The following is a 19,771-nucleotide window of genomic DNA, read 5'->3' on the forward strand; positions in this document are numbered from 1 at the left end:
AAATGAATTTTTTTCCTCTTCCCTGCCTACAGGATTCTTCAATTTTTCTTCCACCAAATTTCATTATCTAACCATTCAAATCATATATTATCTCAAATATATCATAAACCAAGTATTTAAAGGTTTGAATTGAATAAATTGAAGAATTGAATTTGAATAAAAAAAATCATGTATTAGTCATTACGAAGAGACAAAAAGTTTATTTTTTCTACAAAATAAATAAATCAATATGTAGCTATGACGTTACGTAACTTTGCCAATCTGTCGTTCAACATGGAGGCTGAACACTTCTGCTGTTCAATAGTACAGCCACATATTCCATGTTAGACTTATCATCTTGTTAATGCTGTACAAATAAAAGAAGTAAAATATGTGTGTTTCTATCATTTAAGGTTGGGGTAATGATTCACTAATTGAAAAAGCCATTTGGGTTGTAGAACAAGACTTCCATCCAATTGAAAATTCGTCTATTAAGTAGGTAGGATCCTTTGGTGGAGGCAATATATTCTCATTGCTCAATAATACAACCACAGATGCCATATTTGGTCTATCATTAGGATGATGTTGCACGCACAAGAGAGCAATATGAATGCACCGCAAAGCTTCAGATAGATTATATGAATCTTGCAAATTAGCATCAATTAATTGTGTTGGAATGCCCTCTTTCCATAAGCTCCATGCCTAAAACACATTGAATAAGATTAATCTTATTAATATTATCTACCACATCACTATATGAAATCTAAAGTTATTAATGTTACTTACATGGCCAATAAGATTAGTGTACTGATTCGGATAGAAAAATCGGCCATTTTTCTTACCACTCACTATCTCTAACAATAATACACCAAAGCTAAATACATCAGATTTGAGAGAAAAGATTCCATCAAAAGCATATTCAGGTGCCATATAACCACTGCAAGATACCACAAAAAGAGTTATTTTGATGTTTAATTAATATGTAATAAGACTGTAGGATGGATAAAGATACTTACTATGTACCAATTACTCTTGTTGTATTCCCTTCAATTTGATCACCCCCACACATTCGAGCCAAACCAAAATCTGAAATTTTTGGGTTCAACTCATTGTCTAATAAAATATTGCTTGCCTTGAGATCTCTATGTATGATCCTCAATCTTGAATCTTGATGAAGATAAAGCATTCCCCGAGCTATTCCATTTATAATGTTTAAGCGCTTGGACCAGTCCAAAAGTTTACTTTGACTAGAATCTATCAAATTTAAAGATTATTATACTTCTAATATTGCAACGATAAAAACATCAAAAATGCTAACAAGTATCCTTGGACACTAGTTATGGAATAAAAAATGGAACATTTTAATAAAAAAAAATAATTATCAACATACCCTTGTATTACTAATGTAACCCCACTGTAATTTTTTACAAAATTTATTTATTTATTGCTTAATTAGCATCTTCAAAATACTTGTTAGCATGATCCTAAAAGTAATATATATATATATATATATATATATATATATATATATATATATATAATGAATGAATTGTTTCAATCTTGACACTAACCAAAAAGAAAGAAGTCCAAGCTTTTGTTTGCCATGAATTCGTATATGAGTAGTTTCTCATCTTCTTGAATGCAACAACCAACAACCTTAACGAGATTTCGATGTTGAAGTTTAGCACATAAAATAACTTCATTTTTAAATTCTTTCAATCCTTGTCCAGATGTCTGGGAAAGCCTCTTCACAGCAATTTCTTGCCCATCTTGTAGTATTCCCTAAACACATCACCGTTTATGGGGAAGGAAGTTAAAGATATATACACATAAAAATTTAGAGCTTTGTTATATGAAAAATGATGAACAAGTATTTTAAACTTACCCTGTAAACAGGCCCAAAACCACCTTCGCCCAACTTATTGCTATCTGAGAAGTGGTCTGTGGCATGCTCTATTGAAGTGAGGTCAAGCAATGGTAGCTCAAAATCTTCTTTGTTTTCGTCATTCTTTTTCTTTGTAACTGTGATGATATCTGTTTTCATCCAAACAAATTGAATAGAAAAATTATTTTAACTTGTGTTGCAAATGTTACTTTTTGAGTTGTAGTAGTTTGACATTTATTTTATATTTATATACATAGAATTTGGAATCATTGATATTAGTTAATTAAAATTTATAAAGTAATTTTTAGATTGATAAATTTTACGTTTTATAAAAAGTTATTAAATAATGTAAGCATATGATAGTTGATAGGATTGAAACAGTAATATTAATTAAATGTTTTTAAAAAATTATATTTAAAGATCAGGATCACACACTTTTTCCGATTTCAAAAGTAATTAGTATAATTTATCAGTGCAATACCATAATTTTTGTGTTAATGTGACCATTTAAATCATATATTAACTCTATTAAAATATTCAGAATAGTAAAGAATATGATTTCTATTGAAATATATATTTAGCAAGATTACTCCACATAGGACTGAGGCAATTCTCTTCCCTTTAAGAAGTGAGTTAAACCTGATATATTTTTAATACGATATTAGAATTGATTCAATAAAAATATTAGGTCACTCACGGATGATCATGAATACTCCTTTCTCTAACATATTTTATGGAAAGAGTATGATAATATGAAGGCAATATAGGTTAAGAAGGCTTACCTTTGATTTTACCTTTGTTCCTCCAATAAATAAATGTTGAAATTATAAGCATCACAACAAAAGATGAAACAGTGCTTGCGATCAGAACCGCCTTTCGCATTGAACTATCTTTTGCATCTTTATTTTTTTGAGCTGCACGAAGAAAATGAAATAAATTGTCAATACATGAAGAAAAACGAGTATTAAGTAGAATTTACATAGTTTACCATAACTAAGGTGGCGAAATATAAATCATAATTGATACCTATTTCAGACACCGCCGTTCTAACATATAAATCTTGCCCAGCATCTGAAATCTGCCTTATATCTAACAAATCACCAAACCAAATAGCACAACCACTACCTTGTCCCCTTATGTCAGAATTTGCATAAGCCGTACAAGAACAATTTTCCAAACATTTTTCCTTACATTCCTCTAGTGTCATACTCTTATTAACCCACGATCTTGTAGTGTCTGGTGTCTTTACGTTACTAAATTTGACAAAACCATCCTTATTCTTTTCTCTACAAACCCATGTTTCATTGTGCACACATCCTTGACTCCAATCCATTTCAATCCAATTTTGCTGCGATTTGGGCTTGAAGCCATTTAAACACTTGCACAGTGGGGAATCACCAACGTAACATATCCCAAATGGACCACAAAGATTATAATGGTCACAATAATCAATTGGCAACGTTGAAGACACCCTCCACGTTCCAGTATTATTACTCCATGTCACCCGCTGGCGAACGTGACTTGATTGATTAATAACAATTCTTGAAATTAATGACTTATCATTGATAGTATATGAAAAACACAATTCATCATTATTGGCCACATATGTATAATTGACTAATGCATTATAATCCAAAGATGGGTTACCACTAAATTGAATGCCATCAAAAGGACCACTTCTATAGAACACTTTTGTGCCATTCCACATAACCGATTCAGGATTATTGGTAGGCACCAGACCCCATATGAAATCCCCCGGAGATGGGTCATCCCAATTTTTCCAAGCAATTAGGCGTCGATTACGACCAGTTTTGAAGTCCCATCCTAATTTCATTCCAGGTAACAATGAATCTGAAGGATAATCAAAGCTCTGCCACAAGTAATTTTGAGGATTATTGTCTTTCTCATCTCTTAGAACAAAGTTGCCTGTGTCTAATAGCTGTGCTACAACATTGACAACTTTTGTTGTTGCGTTTGTTGACCAAATAATGGTGTTGTTCTGGCTGAGAAGTACGAGGTTTCCCTCTCTGCTTATGCTCAACTTGCTGGAGTTGTCTTTGGTTGGGTAGTTACCGTTTGCAACCCAAACGACAGTTTTGAGTGGAACGCTTTTGTACCAGATTCCTATGTAACTGTTTGTGGAACTACCTGGGCTGAAGAGACCCAATTCAAAGGTTCCATCCTTGGAAACAAGGGTCATGTTATTTAGAAGTGATTGAAACTGGGTTATGGTATCTGTTGCAGCTGAAAAGCAAAAACATAGCTTCGCAACAATAAGGATAATGGTAAGAGTGGCCATTTTATGTTTATGTTGCTCATCACTAGCGAGCGTTATATATGCAAGTTGAAGTTCGCAGTTTGAATTAGTCAAATGCCCATTTCGTCAATTCAATATTTTGAATTACCCTCTGAACAAGGAGAATTCAATATGTTAAACCTCATGGTTCAAATTCTGTTCAGAATTGTGACTTCGACTTAGAATAATATGAAATTAGAAGTCAGAGAATTAACGCCGGTAGTCTTTCTTCAGAAAAACGAATCATATCGGTTAATAATAATAATAATGATGATGATGAGGACGAGGATATTACATAGAATGAGCATAGAATTTGACTATAAACTTGGGTATAAGAACTAAGAAAGTGAATCGAAACCGTTTGAGTGAGTGGCGTGCATGAAGCTGCATCCAAGGCTGTTCAAAATAAGACGTGGCAAGTATTAACAAACAATCAAGATATTCAGTAAAAAAAAAAAATCTTATTTCAAAATATTTAATTTATTAGAAGTTAAGTATTACTATTTTCTTTCTTTTTATCTTAATCTTTTATATAATTTAAATTTTCTTGGAAAACATAATTGCATCACTAGTTGAAATATTTTAAATGATTAAAAAATATTAAAGTTAATTTATGTAAATGTAAATTATTTAACTAATTAAGTATAAAAATAGAAAAATTATTGCTAACCTCCAATAAGGTGAATGTTACTTGGAATAGCTTTTTAGAAGCTAATTTTCAAAAATCATAACTCAGAAAAGCTCTTTCAAAACATATAAGCTTACTTTATTTTTATTTATCAAAAAATTTTACTAATTAACTTTATTGATATAATGAAAAAAAAATTAAGCTTATAAATAAGTCATAAGCATGTGTTATATCAAAAACATCTTAAAGAAAGCTTTTAACTTTTTAAAACAAACTTACGAAAAGTAGTATTTAATTTAGTAAAAGATAGCTTCTAATAATTTTTTAGTAATTTTATTCCTAACTTTTTAAATAATTTACACACTCAAATAAAATAATTTTAGCATTTCTTTTTTAATTCATTTAGCACATTTTAGTTAGCAATACAAGTAATTTTATTCAATAACTATAATTCAATCAATTAATTACTTATTAACTATACGTTTTTAGGTATAAATTACAAACTTTTAGCTAAATTTATCAAATAAAGTTTAAAGCATGTTTGATAACATAATTAGTTCACAAGATGTTATGAATAAAGTATTTTAGTGTCTAAATTTTTTTAAAATATTTTTTTTATTTTATAAACAATATTTACTTTTATTATTTTATATATTTTTTTTAATATTATCTTAGAAAATTAAATATAAATATTTTTTTAATTAAAAAGTTCAACTCATATCTCAAATGTTAATACGAGAATTTAATCATATTTAATTATATACCAAGGAGCAGCCAGCAGTCATTTACAAATGTTGTAACGAATTTATATATGAATTATTGAGGTTTTGAAGGTGATAGGAGTGATCGATTTAATTATATATGGTGTCTATTTTACCGAAAGAGGTCAAGTCAAGCAAGCCATGGAAGATTATGTGATTCAAAATGTTATTTGATTTTGTCAAAAGAGTCTACATCAAATATATTGTAATTAAGATGATCATAGCTTTTATATATATATATATATATGAATAAGAAACAAAATTAAACAATGTTTAATAGAATAACAATTATTTAGGGCCTAAAAGCACTAATGACATCTCTGTTTTAATTGCTATGCCATCAATACTTGTCCCTTCCAAATCATTTTTAAATACAAAACGACACTTTAAAGACACCTTCGCCCGAGAATAGTGACTCGCCAGTAAAACAACATTTGTAAACGACTGCTGGCTGCTCCTTCGTTCATATTTGAATCTACTTTTGAGTAAACTCTCCTGTTAAAATTTTAGATTGTACGAGTTGAATATTCTAATTTTTAAACTTTTAAGAATATTTCATTTTTATTTTATAAACTAAATATTTATTTAATTTAATATTATATTAATATATATACACACGCACACATTAAATACCAGATGTGTCATGCTCCAAGTTGCTTGATCTTGACAAGATTCATGCAACTGATATTCATCTTAATATATTAACAAATTCATTACAAAGGGAGAAGTTTGAGACTTGAAATTGTCAAGATGGTAATATGTGGCTCTATTTGAGTCGTGGAGAGTGACAAATATATAAGATGCCAACAAATTTTCTCTCAATCATGAAATCAGTATGTTAAAAACATGTAATATTATCTTCATTATGTATGCTAAGTTTCAGGCAGTTGAGGGTTGGTGTGGTTTTGTGTTCAGGGGTTCTTAATGATAAAAATATTTCTTATTGAGTTAATCTATTTTAATAATTCTATAACATTTAAATAAAATACATCTTTTGATTTTAAAATATATTTATAAATTTTAATTTTAGTATAAAATTTTTCTAAAGTTAATATTTTTGGTCTTCAGCAATAATTTGACTAAAAAAATTTAAACACGTACGATTGCTTCTTAACTAATCAAATCATCAGTAGAAACTAAAATCACCAATTTTTCTGAAAAGAGAACTAACTATCTAAAATATAAAAAAAAATTAAGAAATTAAAATTAAAATCTCACAGGAATGCAAAGATAGAAAAATATATTTAAACCTTTTTTTTGTTTATCTCTTCCTTTATATTTTGTATTATATCTTATGTCTTTTCTTATATTTCCTGATTGTGCAAGGTTATATAAAATCAGAAGTATTATGTATAATGGTTTTTCTTATGTAATATCATGGTAGTTAATTCATCATCGGCTTGATTTGATCTCCTTTTCCCAAAATAGGGACCGTAAAAATCGCCCTCCATGAAGATCACATCAGTAACACAATAATGAATTAAAAAATTCATCACAAAATTTCTAGGTCACTGCTCAAGTGCCTGATATATATTGTACCAGATGTGTGTGTATGTGTTCTTCAGAAGCATTGAAAAAAGTTTCCCTCCTTTCACGCACGCATACAACTAACCATAGTTACCACCCAATCATACAGTTCCAATTAAGTGCTCTTACACACAAGTAAATTCAAACTCTATAATATCCTTCAATGATGACTTACGTGTATGACTCATTTTCGTAAATAATATTTTATTTATCCTTTCATTTTACGTTAAATTATCTACGTCATATTCTTAACGAAATTGAACAAAGCTGTAAAATATAATTATGTAATGCAACAATTCAAACACAGATATTTAAATACAATAAATCAACTGACACAAAAATAAATAAATTATCTGAAACTGAAGATAATGAGTTGACTAACATATAAACTAACGCAGAAACAGTGTTTGACACAAACAATTCAACTATCAAAGAAATCGCAAGTGTAATGTATCTAATAATATATTTAAAACTACGCAATGTGTGGGTACCCAAAATGACAATTTCATTTGCTGTTTCCACTGGGAAATTTCGCAATATTTAAACAGATAGATTCCTTTTATATTGAATTGATAGAACATACTTGGCCGCTGGGAATTTCAGCTTATACACATTTAACTCTTAGTGATCAAGAGCAAACATTAATGTAAAATGGCCACTCTTCCTCTTATGTTTCTTGTTGCCAAGTTACTTTTGTCCTTCTCTAAAATTTCAGCTGAAACAGATACCCTTACTCAGTTTCAATCACTTCATGAGAACATGACCTTGGTTTCAAACGATGGAACCTTTGAGTTGGGTTTCTTCAACCCAGGTAATTCCACAAACCAATACATAGGAATATGGTACAAAAATATACCAATTAGAACTATCGTTTGGGTTGCCAACCGTGACAACCCAATCAAAGACAATTCCAGCAAGTTGAGCATAAGCATGGAGGGAAACCTTGTACTTCTCAACCACAACAACACAGTTATTTGGTCAACAAACGCAACAACGAAAAGGGTCAACGTAGTAGCACAGCTATTAAACCCAGGCAACTTGGTTCTAAGAGATGAGAAAGACAACAATCCTCAAAACTACTTGTGGCAAAGCTTTGATTACCCTTCAGATACACTTTTGCCTGGAATGAAAGTGGGATGGGACTTCAAAAAAGGCCTCAATAGGCGTGTAACAGCTTGGAGAAACTGGAATGACCCTTCTCTAGGGGACTTTAAATGGGGTATTATACCTACAAATAACCCTGAAGCGGTTATGTGGAAGGGCTCAAAAGAGTTCTATAGAAGTGGCCCTTCAGATGGCATTAAATTCAGTGGTAGTCCATTTTTGGCATATAATTCAGTAGTCAACTACACATTTGTGTCCAATAACGATGAATTCTATTTTACTTATAGCATCGGTGATAAGTCAGTGATTTCAAGAATTGTGATGAATCAAACGGTTTATACACGCCAACGCTTGACGTGGAATCGTGATAGCCAAACATGGATAATGTCTTCAGTATTGCCTGGTGATTATTGTGACAACTATAATCTTTGTGGGTCATTTGGGATCTGTGTAATTAATGAGTCTCCAGTGTGCAAATGTTTGGATGGGTTCAAGCCAAAATCGCCACAAAATTGGACCCAAATGAATTGGAATGAAGGATGTGTCCACAATGGAACATGGAGTTGCAGGGAAAAGAACAAGGATGGTTTTCAAAAATTTAGTAACGTGAAGGCACCAGACACTAAGAGATCATGGGTCAATTCAAGTTTGACTCTTGATGAATGCAAGAACAAGTGTTGGGAAAATTGTTCTTGTATGGCTTATGCAAATTCAGACATCAGGGGAGAAGGTAGTGGCTGTGCCATTTGGTTCGATGATCTATTAGATTTAAGAGTGATTCAAAATGGTGGACAAGATATTTATGTTAGATTGGCGATGTCCGAAATAGGTACGAAATTTGATCTTGATTTTGATTTCATTACCTTAAGATGAAGATAAATTGTAATTAATCTCAATACCCATTTTTTTTTTTGCATGTTTTGACTATTTATTTCCCTTTATTTGTTAAGGAATTCAAGGTGCAAAAGGTGGTTCAAAGAAAAATGTGGCTGTGATCACAAGTGCTGTGTTTTCTGTTATTGCGATATTTTTAATTTTCATATTCATTCATTGGAGGAGCAACACAAAAATCAAAGGTAAGTCTCCGCCTAACCCATGTTACCTATTCATAATGATTTTCCCATATTTTCCATGGAAGAGCCAACACATAATATTTAGAATGGTCACATGAAGTCGTAGAAGGATGTGATTGTGTCCATTCCTTTTGAAATCAGAGGGAAGCGTTGTTCATAATCTTCATATATATTATTGTCTGGAAATATTAAACAGATTTTGTAGTCATTTCCTCCTTTCGACCCCACAATAATGAATGGCATTTTTAAAATAAAAACTTATAATTAAAAACCAAACACTTACAATAAATTTCAAAGTATTGTAGGTCAAAAGGAAGCGGATAAGTCTTAATTGTTGTTGTTGTTGTTCAAAAGGAAACTTTTTTAGTACAGGTTGCAAGATAATTTTTCTCATTCAATTCGTTTGCATGGAAACAGAGATCATCACAAGGATAAGAGTAAAGAACAATGAAAGCAAGCAAGAAGACTTGGAACTACCATTATTTGACCTTGCCTTAATGGCACATGCTACAGATCACTTCTCAAATCAAAACAAGCTTGGTGAAGGGGGTTTTGGACCTGTATACAGGGTAAGTGTGCCACATAGCACAAAAACTGTTATTCACTACATTTATTTTTTTTTTCCTGACAAATGTGATTTGCTTAGGGAACACTACCAGATGGACAAGAGATTGCGGTTAAGAGGCTTTCACAAACATCTATACAAGGATTAAAAGAATTTAAGAATGAAGTTATGCTATGTGCTAAACTACAACATCGAAATCTTGTTAAAGTTCTTGGCTGCTGCATTCAAGATAATGAGAAATTACTTGTATACGAATTTATGGCCAACAAAAGCCTTGATTTTTTTCTCTTTGGTTAGTGTTTCTGTCAAAACTAATTCTTAGTTGAATTTAGAATTTCATTTTTCTCATATTTTTTGCAATATTAGAAGATAACCATGAAATTTGGTAGATTCTGATCGCAGTAAACTTCTAGATTGGCCAAAGCGCTTTTGCATTATAAATGGAATTGCCCGTGGACTACTCTATCTTCATCAAGACTCAAGACTAAGGATCATACACAGAGATCTTAAGGCAAGTAATGTCTTATTAGATTATGAGATGAATCCAAAAATTTCAGATTTTGGCCTAGCTCGAATGTGCCGAGGTGATCAAATTGAAGGGAATACAAGCAAAGTAGTTGGTACATTGTAGGTATCTTTATTTCTACTAAAATATTATTATTATACAATAATCTAATATATTCAATCAACTCTTTTTGAATTTTTTTCAGCGGTTATATGGCGCCAGAATATGCTTTTGACGGAATATTCTCTATCAAATCCGATGTATTTAGTTTTGGCATATTATTGCTAGAGATTATAAGTGGCAAGAAAAATTCTAGACTCTTCTATCTAAGTGACTACAATAATCTTACAGGGCAAGTAAGTATCATTAACAGTTTCAGTTTTTATTTTATGAACTGGTTGATGACCGTTGTTTTAAAATGTCTTAGGCATGGAAGTCATGGAAAGAGGGTGTTCCAATGCAGTTCATTGATGCTAGTTTGGAGGACTCTTGTATTCTCTCTGAAGTCTTGCGATGCATTCATATTGGTCTTTTATGTGTGCAGCATCATCCAAAAGATAGGCCAAACATGAGCACTGTAGTGGTATTATTGAGCAACGAGGGTGCATTGCCTGTACCTAAGGATCCGTGTTACTTAACAGAAGAAATCTCAACTAAAGGAGACTGTGATTTTGAGAACCTATCACCCTATTCAGTTAACGATGTCACTATCTCAAATTTGAGTGAGAGATAGACAAAATTATTTTATTTAACTGCATATTCACTTATTTATTTGTATAGATGTGTAATTTTTGTAGTAACAGCAACTTTTGCTGAATTTCATTAATGAGTTTCAATCATATTCTGTTGTGAATTTTACTCTAATTCAAGTTCTTTCCTAAGGGTGGAATAGCAGAGATGCTTATACCACTTTCTAATGCTTAAAGTTGATTGAGTTTGTGAACGAGGGCATCCAAGTCCTTGTGAGAGCTACCATCCTTCTTGATAGCACGCAACGCAGCGTTTCGTAACTCAAGGGCTCGAACTCTCTCCTTCGTCATCCCCAATGACCTCTCCATGCTCTTCGCCATCACTATCGCTTCTGGAACCTTCTCGATCCCTTCTGCGGCGCGAATCGCAACCCCTAATTCATCCACCAACAGCTTCGCGTTCGTGTATTGGTCCGCACCCATGGGCCACGTCAGCATTACTACCCCTGAAACTAACCCTTCAACGACCGAGTTCCACCCGCAGTGAGTCATGAACGATCCCACCGCGCCGTGACTCAGTATTACCAGCTGCGGGGCCCACCCTTCTATTACAAACCCCTTGCCTCGCACCTGATCCGCGAACCCACTCGGTATCTTACCGTGGCCCTGCGCCACGTGTCTCTCATCGGGAGTCCTAACGGATAAAATGAAGTGGACCCCACTTAACTCTAGGGCACGTGTCAACACCTCCATTTGTGAGTTCGTGAGAAAGGTGCGGCTCCCGAAGCACACGTAAACAACCGAACCATCCGCGCGTGCGTCGAGCCATTCCATGAGGTTATGGCGCGTGACGGTGCTTGACCCACCTCGGTTTTCCGGTCCGCTTTTCTGGTCCGGTAGAACCGGACCCACGGCCCATACTCGTTGGTGAAGATATTTCTTCATGTGGTCAAGGTAAACACGTTCTAATTCGGTGAACGTGTTGAAAACGACGCCCCATGAGTCAATGTTGAAGAGCATGTTCTCCCTGTGAAATTCCCATTCGGGTCCCCCTCTCTCGGGGGCTGTGAATTGGTGCGTGATTTGCCACCAGGGGTAAACTGGGGAGTTCGGTAGGTCGGGGAACGAAACGACGGAGTTGGGGTCTTCGGGGTTGTCGTTTCGGGGGGTGTCGCGCCAGAGGGAGTAAGAGACGGAAAGAGCGAAAGCACCGGAGGGGGAGAAAACGAGGCGTGGCACGTTGAGGTCACGTGCGAGGTGGTGGGTCCAGCCGAGGAAGAAGTCAGAGATGATAACTGAAGGGGGTGGAAGGTGGGCCTGGGCCCAGTCGAGGAGGATGGGGTAGTGGTATTGGCGCATGAAGGTGACGAGAGCTACGAGCCTGATTTGGTTGGGGTCGGAGGCGTTAGGCGCGGGTAGAAGAAGAGTTTGGAGAAGAGGGGAATAGGTGGTTGGGACTAAGGCTTGGTTCGATGAAGTGACTAAAACCGTGACTCGTACACCGCGAGATACAAGGGCTTTGGCGAGGTCAATGATTGGGATCACGTGACCTGAAGAAGGGAAGGGGTAAGCGAGCACGTGAGTTTGTGATGTGGACATGGTTCTGCAATGTTTTCTTTTTCAAGTGCAATGGAAGAAAGTGAAGGAATGTATGTATTATAAAGGGAAGTCGGAGAAAGAAGAAAGTGTTGGGAAGCAGTGCGTGCGGTGAATGTGTTTTTTTTTTTGCCTTGTTGTTCAAGTTTTGACTTTCTCTGCTTTGACTCTGGCGTCACTCGTGACGCCATCACAAACCAATTGGACAAGACATCTGGTTCTTCTTCTTTGCGTGGCAAAATTTTATTTATTTCTAAAGCTTTCCTTTGCCGATTATCATAAACGAAAAAAAACTTTGCACTTCCAAGTTCACCATTTTATTATTCTCATATTATGCTCTCTGTTTATTTTTATTCAGGAAATATCCTTTGCTGTTGGATATTAGAATATATTCATATTCATAACCTTTATCTTTTAGGTGTAAGAAATAAATAAACAAAATCTCTTGCAGAGTTTTTGTTGTATAAAAAATTATTAAATGAAAACAGAATTTCCTTGCACAAATACATAGAGTATGTGATGATATATAGTTCACGCCTTCCCACTTGCACTTCAGATCCGTCACTGGTGACATCACAGAGAATAAATGAACAATAACTCTTGGGTGTTTACGTGAATGTCACCACCTTTCTCATATTTTTTTATTCCATAATTTCCGTGATATATTATACTTGTTTTGATATACTATTTTACTGATTAATATTTCTGGTAATTACTATTCTAGCTTGATGGGAAAATTTTGTCGCTCATAATGGTTTGGAAAAACGTTGTGGAGTCGTAATACAAAATTACCAGAGAGACCAAGAATGCTGGTTTATAACACTTCACTTTTATATTTGGTCTAGTATCTATAAATAGTACCAAATTGGAAGAATAAATGCAAAGATTTTAACTCTTTCAAACTTGTGCTCCATATCTTTATTTTGATCCATTGTAGGATTTTGGTAAATGATCCACTACCGAGGCTCTAACTTGGTGATGCTTACTCCATTGGATGTAGAAAGCTGATGGTTATGGTAAGAATCTGCACCAACTAAGACGTTGTCAATAAGGAAAGCAGGTTCCTTAGGTTGGGGTAATGCAATATCAGTAATCAACATCAAAACCACAGTTGACATTATGGGCCTATCCTCAGGATGCCTCTGAACACATAGAAGACTAATTTGAATGCAGCGTAGTGCTTGTGATTGAATACATGAATTCTTGAAGCATGAATCAATCAGCTCTAAAGCCCTTTCTTCTTTCCAAAATCTCCATGCCTAGAACATACAAAGCCATTCATTCAATTTCCAAAATTTGTCACTCAAAAGTCCTAGCAGAAAAATATCAACTTTTTTTTACTTACATGTCCAATAAGGTTTATACAGTTGTCTGAATGGGAAAATTCTCTGTTCTTCTTTCCACATACTATCTCAAGCAGTAATACACCAAAGCTGAATATGTCAGATTTTACCGAGAATAGTCCATTAATTGCATATTCAGGTGCCATATAACCACTGAAAAATATAATCAAGCATGGTTGAGATCATTGTTGGGTAGAGGTAGACGTAAATTGCAAAATGTTAAGAATACTTACTATGTTCCAACGACCATGTTCGTGTTTCCTTCAATTTGATCTCCGACAATAGTTCTAGCCATGCCAAAATCTGATATTTTTGGGTTGAACTCATTGTCAAGTAAGACGTTACTCGCTTTAAGATCTCTGTGTATTATCTTTAATCTAGAATCTTCGTGAAGATACAGAAGTCCCCGAGCAATTCCGTAGATAATGTTGAAGCGCTTAGACCAATCTAAAACTTTACTTTTCACATGATCTGCCAAAACCAACAACATTATTAGTTATTTCCAGCAGACGTATAAAAAATTGAAGTAAAATGACGTGCGGAAATATATATAGAAAATGAAGTATAAAATTTCAAAAGATAGTGGCACAAACCAAAGATAAATGAGTCTAGGCTATTGTTAGACATGTACTCATAAATAAGCATTTTCTCCTCTCCTTCAACGCAAAAACCAAGAAGCTTAACTAAGTTTCGATGCTGCAATTTGGCAATCAATATTACTTCATTCATGAATTCATTCAATCCTTGTCTAGAGCTCTGTGAAAGTCTCTTGACAGCAATTTCTTGTCCATCTTCTAGGATACCCTATTGTTTCAAATTTATATACAAACTATAAGTAATGATTTCAAGCTTTTATATATTTTATAAAGCAATTATCCTGCAATGTTACCCTGTATACAGTCCCAAAACCGCCTTCGCCAAGCTTCTTGTTTGTTGAGAAGCCATTGGTTGCTTTGAGAATACGAGAAAGGTCGAACGAAGTAAGCTCGAGGTTTTCTTTCATGCTTTCAACATTATTCTCCATCAAGTAATTCTCTGTTTCCTCAACTGTAAAGAGCATTGAGCTTTTTTCAAAATATGAAAAACATGGCAAGTTGATTCTAAGATACTAATATGCCATTACCACATGCAACGTCTATCTTGTTCTTTATTTTATCCAAACAAGAAAACTTATATTTAGGAAAATAATAGTGCTACAGAGGAACATTTTGTGAATCAAAAGTTGCCAATGGTGTTGTGAATAAAGCCAGTAAATTATTATAGATTTAAGAAAACAACATTTAAGGTTTCAATTTTAATCCGTTTGAAAGTAAAAATTATTTCCAGTTTTCTTGATTTATGATTGACAGCTAACACAAGCACTAATTGCACAACGTTGTTCCTAACAACAGCTAAAATTAAAAAATTTGCAGCACTATTTTGCAAGAGAAAGCAATAGAATAAGACAATTATATGTTGGCGTTCAAAATTTTGAATGGCTGTTTAAAGCCTGTAAGAATCTCTAACAACACTATTTATAAGAGCTTGATAATCTAGACCTAAGAATGACAATATAATAGTCTCACGCTCACAGAACTGAGATTGAAACTGATTAGTCTTGTTTTATTTCAGTGGAAATTCATTAATTAAGATTAGAAAACTACCTTCGAGCTTTTTCATTCTCTTGCTAATGTAGGAGAAAATCAGAATCACCACGAGAACCGAGGCAACACTGATGACTATTGCAGCCACCTTCCTCTTATGTACATCTTTCTCAGCTTCATGATTTGTAACAAAACAATTATGAAATCATCAAAGACTGTAAGAAGTTGCAGAAAAATCACAATAAATGTAGTAGCATAAATAATCACTTCTGTTTGAATACAGTATCAAGTGCTATAGACACATCAAGACCATACCAAATTCTGATGTTGTCATCCGAATATATAGATCACGAGCTTCACCAGAAAACTGTCTCATGTCCCTAAGCTCACCAAACCAAATCACACAGCCAGTACCTCCTCCTCTTATATCTAAGTTTGCATAAGCTGTACAAGAACAATTTCCTAAGCAAGTTTCCCTGCATTTGTTGAGATCCATACTCTCATTGACCCAAGCATGTGTAGTATCAGGATATTTCAAACCGCTAAATTTCAAAAACCCATCTTTACTCTTATCCTGGCAACTCAACTGTTGATTGTGCACACATCCTTGAGTCCAGTCCATCATATCCCAGTTTTCCGGTGATTTTGGCTTAAACCCTGACAAGCACTGGCAAATTGGTGAGTCACCTATAACACAATTTCCATTAGGGCCACAAAGATTATAGTAGTCACAGTTGTCTCTTGGCACAGAAGCATAAAGCCTCCAAGTTTGAGCTCCCTCAATCCATACATAGCGCTGCCTAGTATACACGGTTTGGTTCATAACCATTCTTGAAATCATTGACTCATTTCTGAGGCTGTATGTGTAGTACACCTCTTCCTTGTTATACACAAACTCGAACTCAAAAAGTGGATTTTCCTTCAATTCCGGGGCACCACTGAATGTAATACCATTCCAGTGACCACCCCTATAGAATGCTGTTGGGCCCTTCCACATAACTATTTGAGGGTACCCTTCAAGTGCAAGACCTAAAGTAAAGTCTCCCGGTGATGGATCATCCCAGTTCTTCCAAGCAGATAAATGCCGGTTAAGACCTGTCTGTAAGTCCCACCCCAGCTTCATACCTGGTAACAAGGTATCAGAAGGATAATCAAAGCTTTGCCATAAGTAGTTTTCTACATCTTCATCTTTCTCATCTCTTATTACTAAATTTCCAGTGTCTAAGAGCTGAACAAATGGGTTAAAAGCCTTGTTTCTGGAGTCTGCTAGTCCTGTCCAAACAACAGTCCCATTTTCTGTTACAATCACAAGATTCCCCTGCTTGTTTATGTGCAAAATGCTAGAGTTGTCTTTGACTGGGTTGGCTCTATTGGCCACCCATACCACAGTTTTAACTGGTATTCGCTTGTACCATATACCCAAGTAACAGTTCCCAGAACTTCCAGGACAGAAAAAACCCAATTCAAAGCTACCATCTTTGGAAACCAAGGTGGTGTTCTCAGAAAGTGACTCAAATTTGGATATGGAATCAATTGCCCTGCAGGTATGAAAAATGAATAACAGAATCTTAGTAATGACAAACATCGAAGAAAGATTCTTCATCGGTTGCCTGTGTCTTGAAGCTTCATACGTGATTTTCTGAATGAAAGAAGCAATACATTTACACCTGAAGTTCATTTTGTTTGCACATGGGTACAAGAATATCGGTAGCTGTATAGTGTATACATTGAAATCAACACGTAACCATTTGGCAAAAATATTTGCAAATCTTTGTTAGTCCACATGTCGTTTGATTAGCACTTAGCAGCCTTGTTAGACTCACCAAACGATCTTTAGTTTCGAAGGCCAAAATAGATTGGTTGAAATTGAAACATTTTCCATTTGAAAGGAACATGCACTCAGACTGACATGAAAGCAGTTTTAGAATTTGGAAACATGGCTTTATAGTTTGCATCTCAGTGAATCACTTTTGTTTACACTTGCTTCCACCTTTTATTTGGTAAAAAATTGTAGGATAGAATTAGAACATGTAGCAGATAATCTGCATGGACAAGTCTTGGTCTTAGGAATGTCTCTTTCAATATACGCCACTCCCAGAGCCAGAAGCCATTATTGTATCAATAAATCAGTGTTAAAATTCCTGAAGGGGATTGGAAAGTAACTTAGACTAAATCACAACCAGTTTGAAAGTTTGGCATATTTTGAGATAACTTGATATTATGTTAAATTGTTAATTAAACATGTGTTTGGCTAGAGGTTATTTATAATGCTAATTCTAATAAAAAAAAAAATTCTTTAAGAAGCTCTTTCTCGTTATATACAATGTATATAATATCCTGTGTTGTGGCCAATGCTAAAAGGTACATCCTGTTCTCATCTTTGTCCTTGTTTCAATTTTACACCAAACAAATGTGGATCTAAGCTAATGGCGCTATCATTTTCAGGAACATGACATCCACGCACAGAGATATGTCAAATTAACCGGCAAAAGAAACTGATTTGATCCTCCTCACCTAAAATATTAAAACAAGTCTCTCATTTGTATCAATATAAAGCCATGTATGTAAAATTAATTAGTGTACTTTCAAAACCTTAAGTTTCGTTCCAACGTAAAAATTATAACCACTATGCCACATTAAACATCAATTCAAAACACGATATTAGACGATAACCCAGGGTAACTCAATTGCGAGTTGGCAAACATAAACGCAAGTCCAAAATGTTCAGAATATGTGAATTTGAGGCCATGTTAACTAAAACATCGACATTAGGCAAAAATAATTATTGAATTGAAATGAGGACTATACATAAGGGGCAATTTTTTAAATTGGGCAAAAATAATTATTAAATTGGGCTTAAAAACACCAACACATTAAAAAAATAAAAAATCAATCTTGACGCTCTTGTCGAAGAACTTCCTCCAACCACAACTTGGATCCCTCCATGAGTTCAGGGCTCAACCTAAACATCAAAACACAGAACTCCAACTGGTTCAGCGCCCCATCGCCATCAAAATCACCTTGGCTTAGCATAGAGCGAAGATCCTCATCACTGAGGCCATGTAAGCCCAACAAAGAAGCGTTTCTCTTGAGACTCTCAAAAGTGATGACCCCTTTGTTAGAATCCTTCAAAAGGTTAAACCCATTGCAGAGTTCGTCTATGAGACCATCCCCACCGAGCTTGTTGGCCATGAAAGGAAGGTAATCGTGGAAATGGGGTTGTGGGCTTTGCGATGCCATATATGATGAAGGAAGAGAAAGAGAGAGTGTGAGAGGGTAAAGAAGAGAATGTGATATATATAGAAAGGGGAAAAGGGAAAGGGATTTTCCGAGAAGGAGAGAGTGGCATTGCATTGATTGATAGAAGACAAGTGAGGAACAACGTTGGTGTCTGGGTTGGGCTGGAGTTACTTGCCTATGGCTTTCGCAGAAGGTCCTATAAGGGCAAAAATGTCCACCAGATTTAATGCCAAAATAATTCTGTCGTCTCTTCTTATGTTTCCAGCTTAGAGTGGAGTGGACTTCACTATGTTTGGAAAATTGTACCAAGTTCATTATTTTATATATTCAAAAAGTTAACATAAATAATTAAAATAAGAGTAAAATATAATTTTTTGTTTTAAAAAAATGAGGAAGATATTTTTTTTATGAGATCCACGGCTACAAAGGATATTTAAAGAATTTAATTTATGTTATTGTAGTTATGAAGATTGTTATAAGAAGATGATGTTTAAGTATAGAAAATAATATTTTACTTTCATTCATTATGAATGATAAAAAAAATGTGAATGATTTTTCATATGTTAGAAGTCCCTTTTTTTTTTTTTTTCTTGAGAGAGAAGTAAAAGTCTCCACTCTAATCATGTTCTTTCATCTTATTGCATACTCTTGAATATATGTTAGAAAAAAATATATTAATTTTTTTAAGCATACTTCATATAATAACATTTAATAAATATTTAATTTTATTAATACAACTATTTAATTCAAAATGATCATTAAACAAATCAAGTTTATAAAGTATTGCGATGTCATGTGGCCTGTTTGAGGACTAAATTCTGCTCCAACACATGGAAGAACAGATCCTTAACTCATCCCACTATTAGCTTTAAGTGTCTTGTTAGTTAAGTAGTAACACTTGGAGCATTCTTATAAGCATATAGTTAGTTGAATGATAAGAAAATGTTGAGAACTTGGAGTAAATGCATCAGAATTTTATTCATTAGAAAGCAGGATT

General features: G+C 34.2%; 5 protein-coding genes across 5 annotated transcripts; 1 reads left to right on the top strand and 4 right to left on the bottom strand.

Annotated features, from left to right (window-relative positions):
• Positions 1 to 387: 387 nt before the first annotated feature.
• Positions 388 to 4,163, bottom strand: LOC113865087 (G-type lectin S-receptor-like serine/threonine-protein kinase At4g27290). Its single transcript, XM_027499453.1, has 7 exons — positions 2,891 to 4,163; positions 2,647 to 2,754; positions 1,865 to 2,001; positions 1,551 to 1,761; positions 996 to 1,233; positions 766 to 916; positions 388 to 681 (listed from the first exon to the last, which is right to left on the bottom strand). The coding sequence occupies exons 1-7, from the start codon at positions 4,161 to 4,163 to the stop codon at positions 388 to 390; spliced, it is 2,412 nt and encodes an 803-aa protein (XP_027355254.1).
• A 3,564-nt stretch (positions 4,164 to 7,727) lies between these two features.
• LOC113865088 (G-type lectin S-receptor-like serine/threonine-protein kinase At4g27290) lies at positions 7,728 to 11,056 on the top strand. Its single transcript, XM_027499454.1, has 7 exons — positions 7,728 to 9,009; positions 9,149 to 9,256; positions 9,671 to 9,822; positions 9,900 to 10,110; positions 10,208 to 10,445; positions 10,529 to 10,679; positions 10,751 to 11,056. The coding sequence occupies exons 1-7, from the start codon at positions 7,728 to 7,730 to the stop codon at positions 11,054 to 11,056; spliced, it is 2,448 nt and encodes an 815-aa protein (XP_027355255.1).
• LOC113865629 (flavonol 3-O-glucosyltransferase UGT89B1-like) lies at positions 9,102 to 12,637 on the bottom strand. Its single transcript, XM_027500319.1, has one exon. It carries the CDS (start codon positions 12,609 to 12,611, stop codon positions 11,244 to 11,246), a length of 1,368 nt encoding a protein of 455 aa, XP_027356120.1. The 5' UTR covers positions 12,612 to 12,637; the 3' UTR covers positions 9,102 to 11,243.
• Positions 12,638 to 13,419: 782 nt separating this feature from the next.
• Positions 13,420 to 17,213, bottom strand: LOC113865626 (G-type lectin S-receptor-like serine/threonine-protein kinase At4g27290). The gene is made up of 7 exons (XM_027500317.1): positions 15,850 to 17,213; positions 15,595 to 15,708; positions 14,841 to 14,998; positions 14,545 to 14,755; positions 14,185 to 14,422; positions 13,954 to 14,104; positions 13,420 to 13,867 (listed from the first exon to the last, which is right to left on the bottom strand). The coding sequence occupies exons 1-7, from the start codon at positions 17,210 to 17,212 to the stop codon at positions 13,565 to 13,567; spliced, it is 2,538 nt and encodes an 845-aa protein (XP_027356118.1). The 5' UTR covers position 17,213; the 3' UTR covers positions 13,420 to 13,564.
• Positions 17,214 to 18,391: 1,178 nt separating this feature from the next.
• LOC113865630 (calcium-binding protein KRP1-like) lies at positions 18,392 to 18,781 on the bottom strand. The gene has a single exon (XM_027500320.1). It carries the CDS (start codon positions 18,772 to 18,774, stop codon positions 18,424 to 18,426), a length of 351 nt encoding a protein of 116 aa, XP_027356121.1. The 5' UTR covers positions 18,775 to 18,781; the 3' UTR covers positions 18,392 to 18,423.
• Positions 18,782 to 19,771: the final 990 nt, after the last annotated feature.

Source organism: Abrus precatorius, unplaced genomic scaffold (assembly GCF_003935025.1).
Source record: "Abrus precatorius isolate BTA unplaced genomic scaffold, Abrus_2018 Scaffold4, whole genome shotgun sequence".
NCBI classification, from domain to species: Eukaryota; Viridiplantae; Streptophyta; class Magnoliopsida; order Fabales; family Fabaceae; genus Abrus; species Abrus precatorius.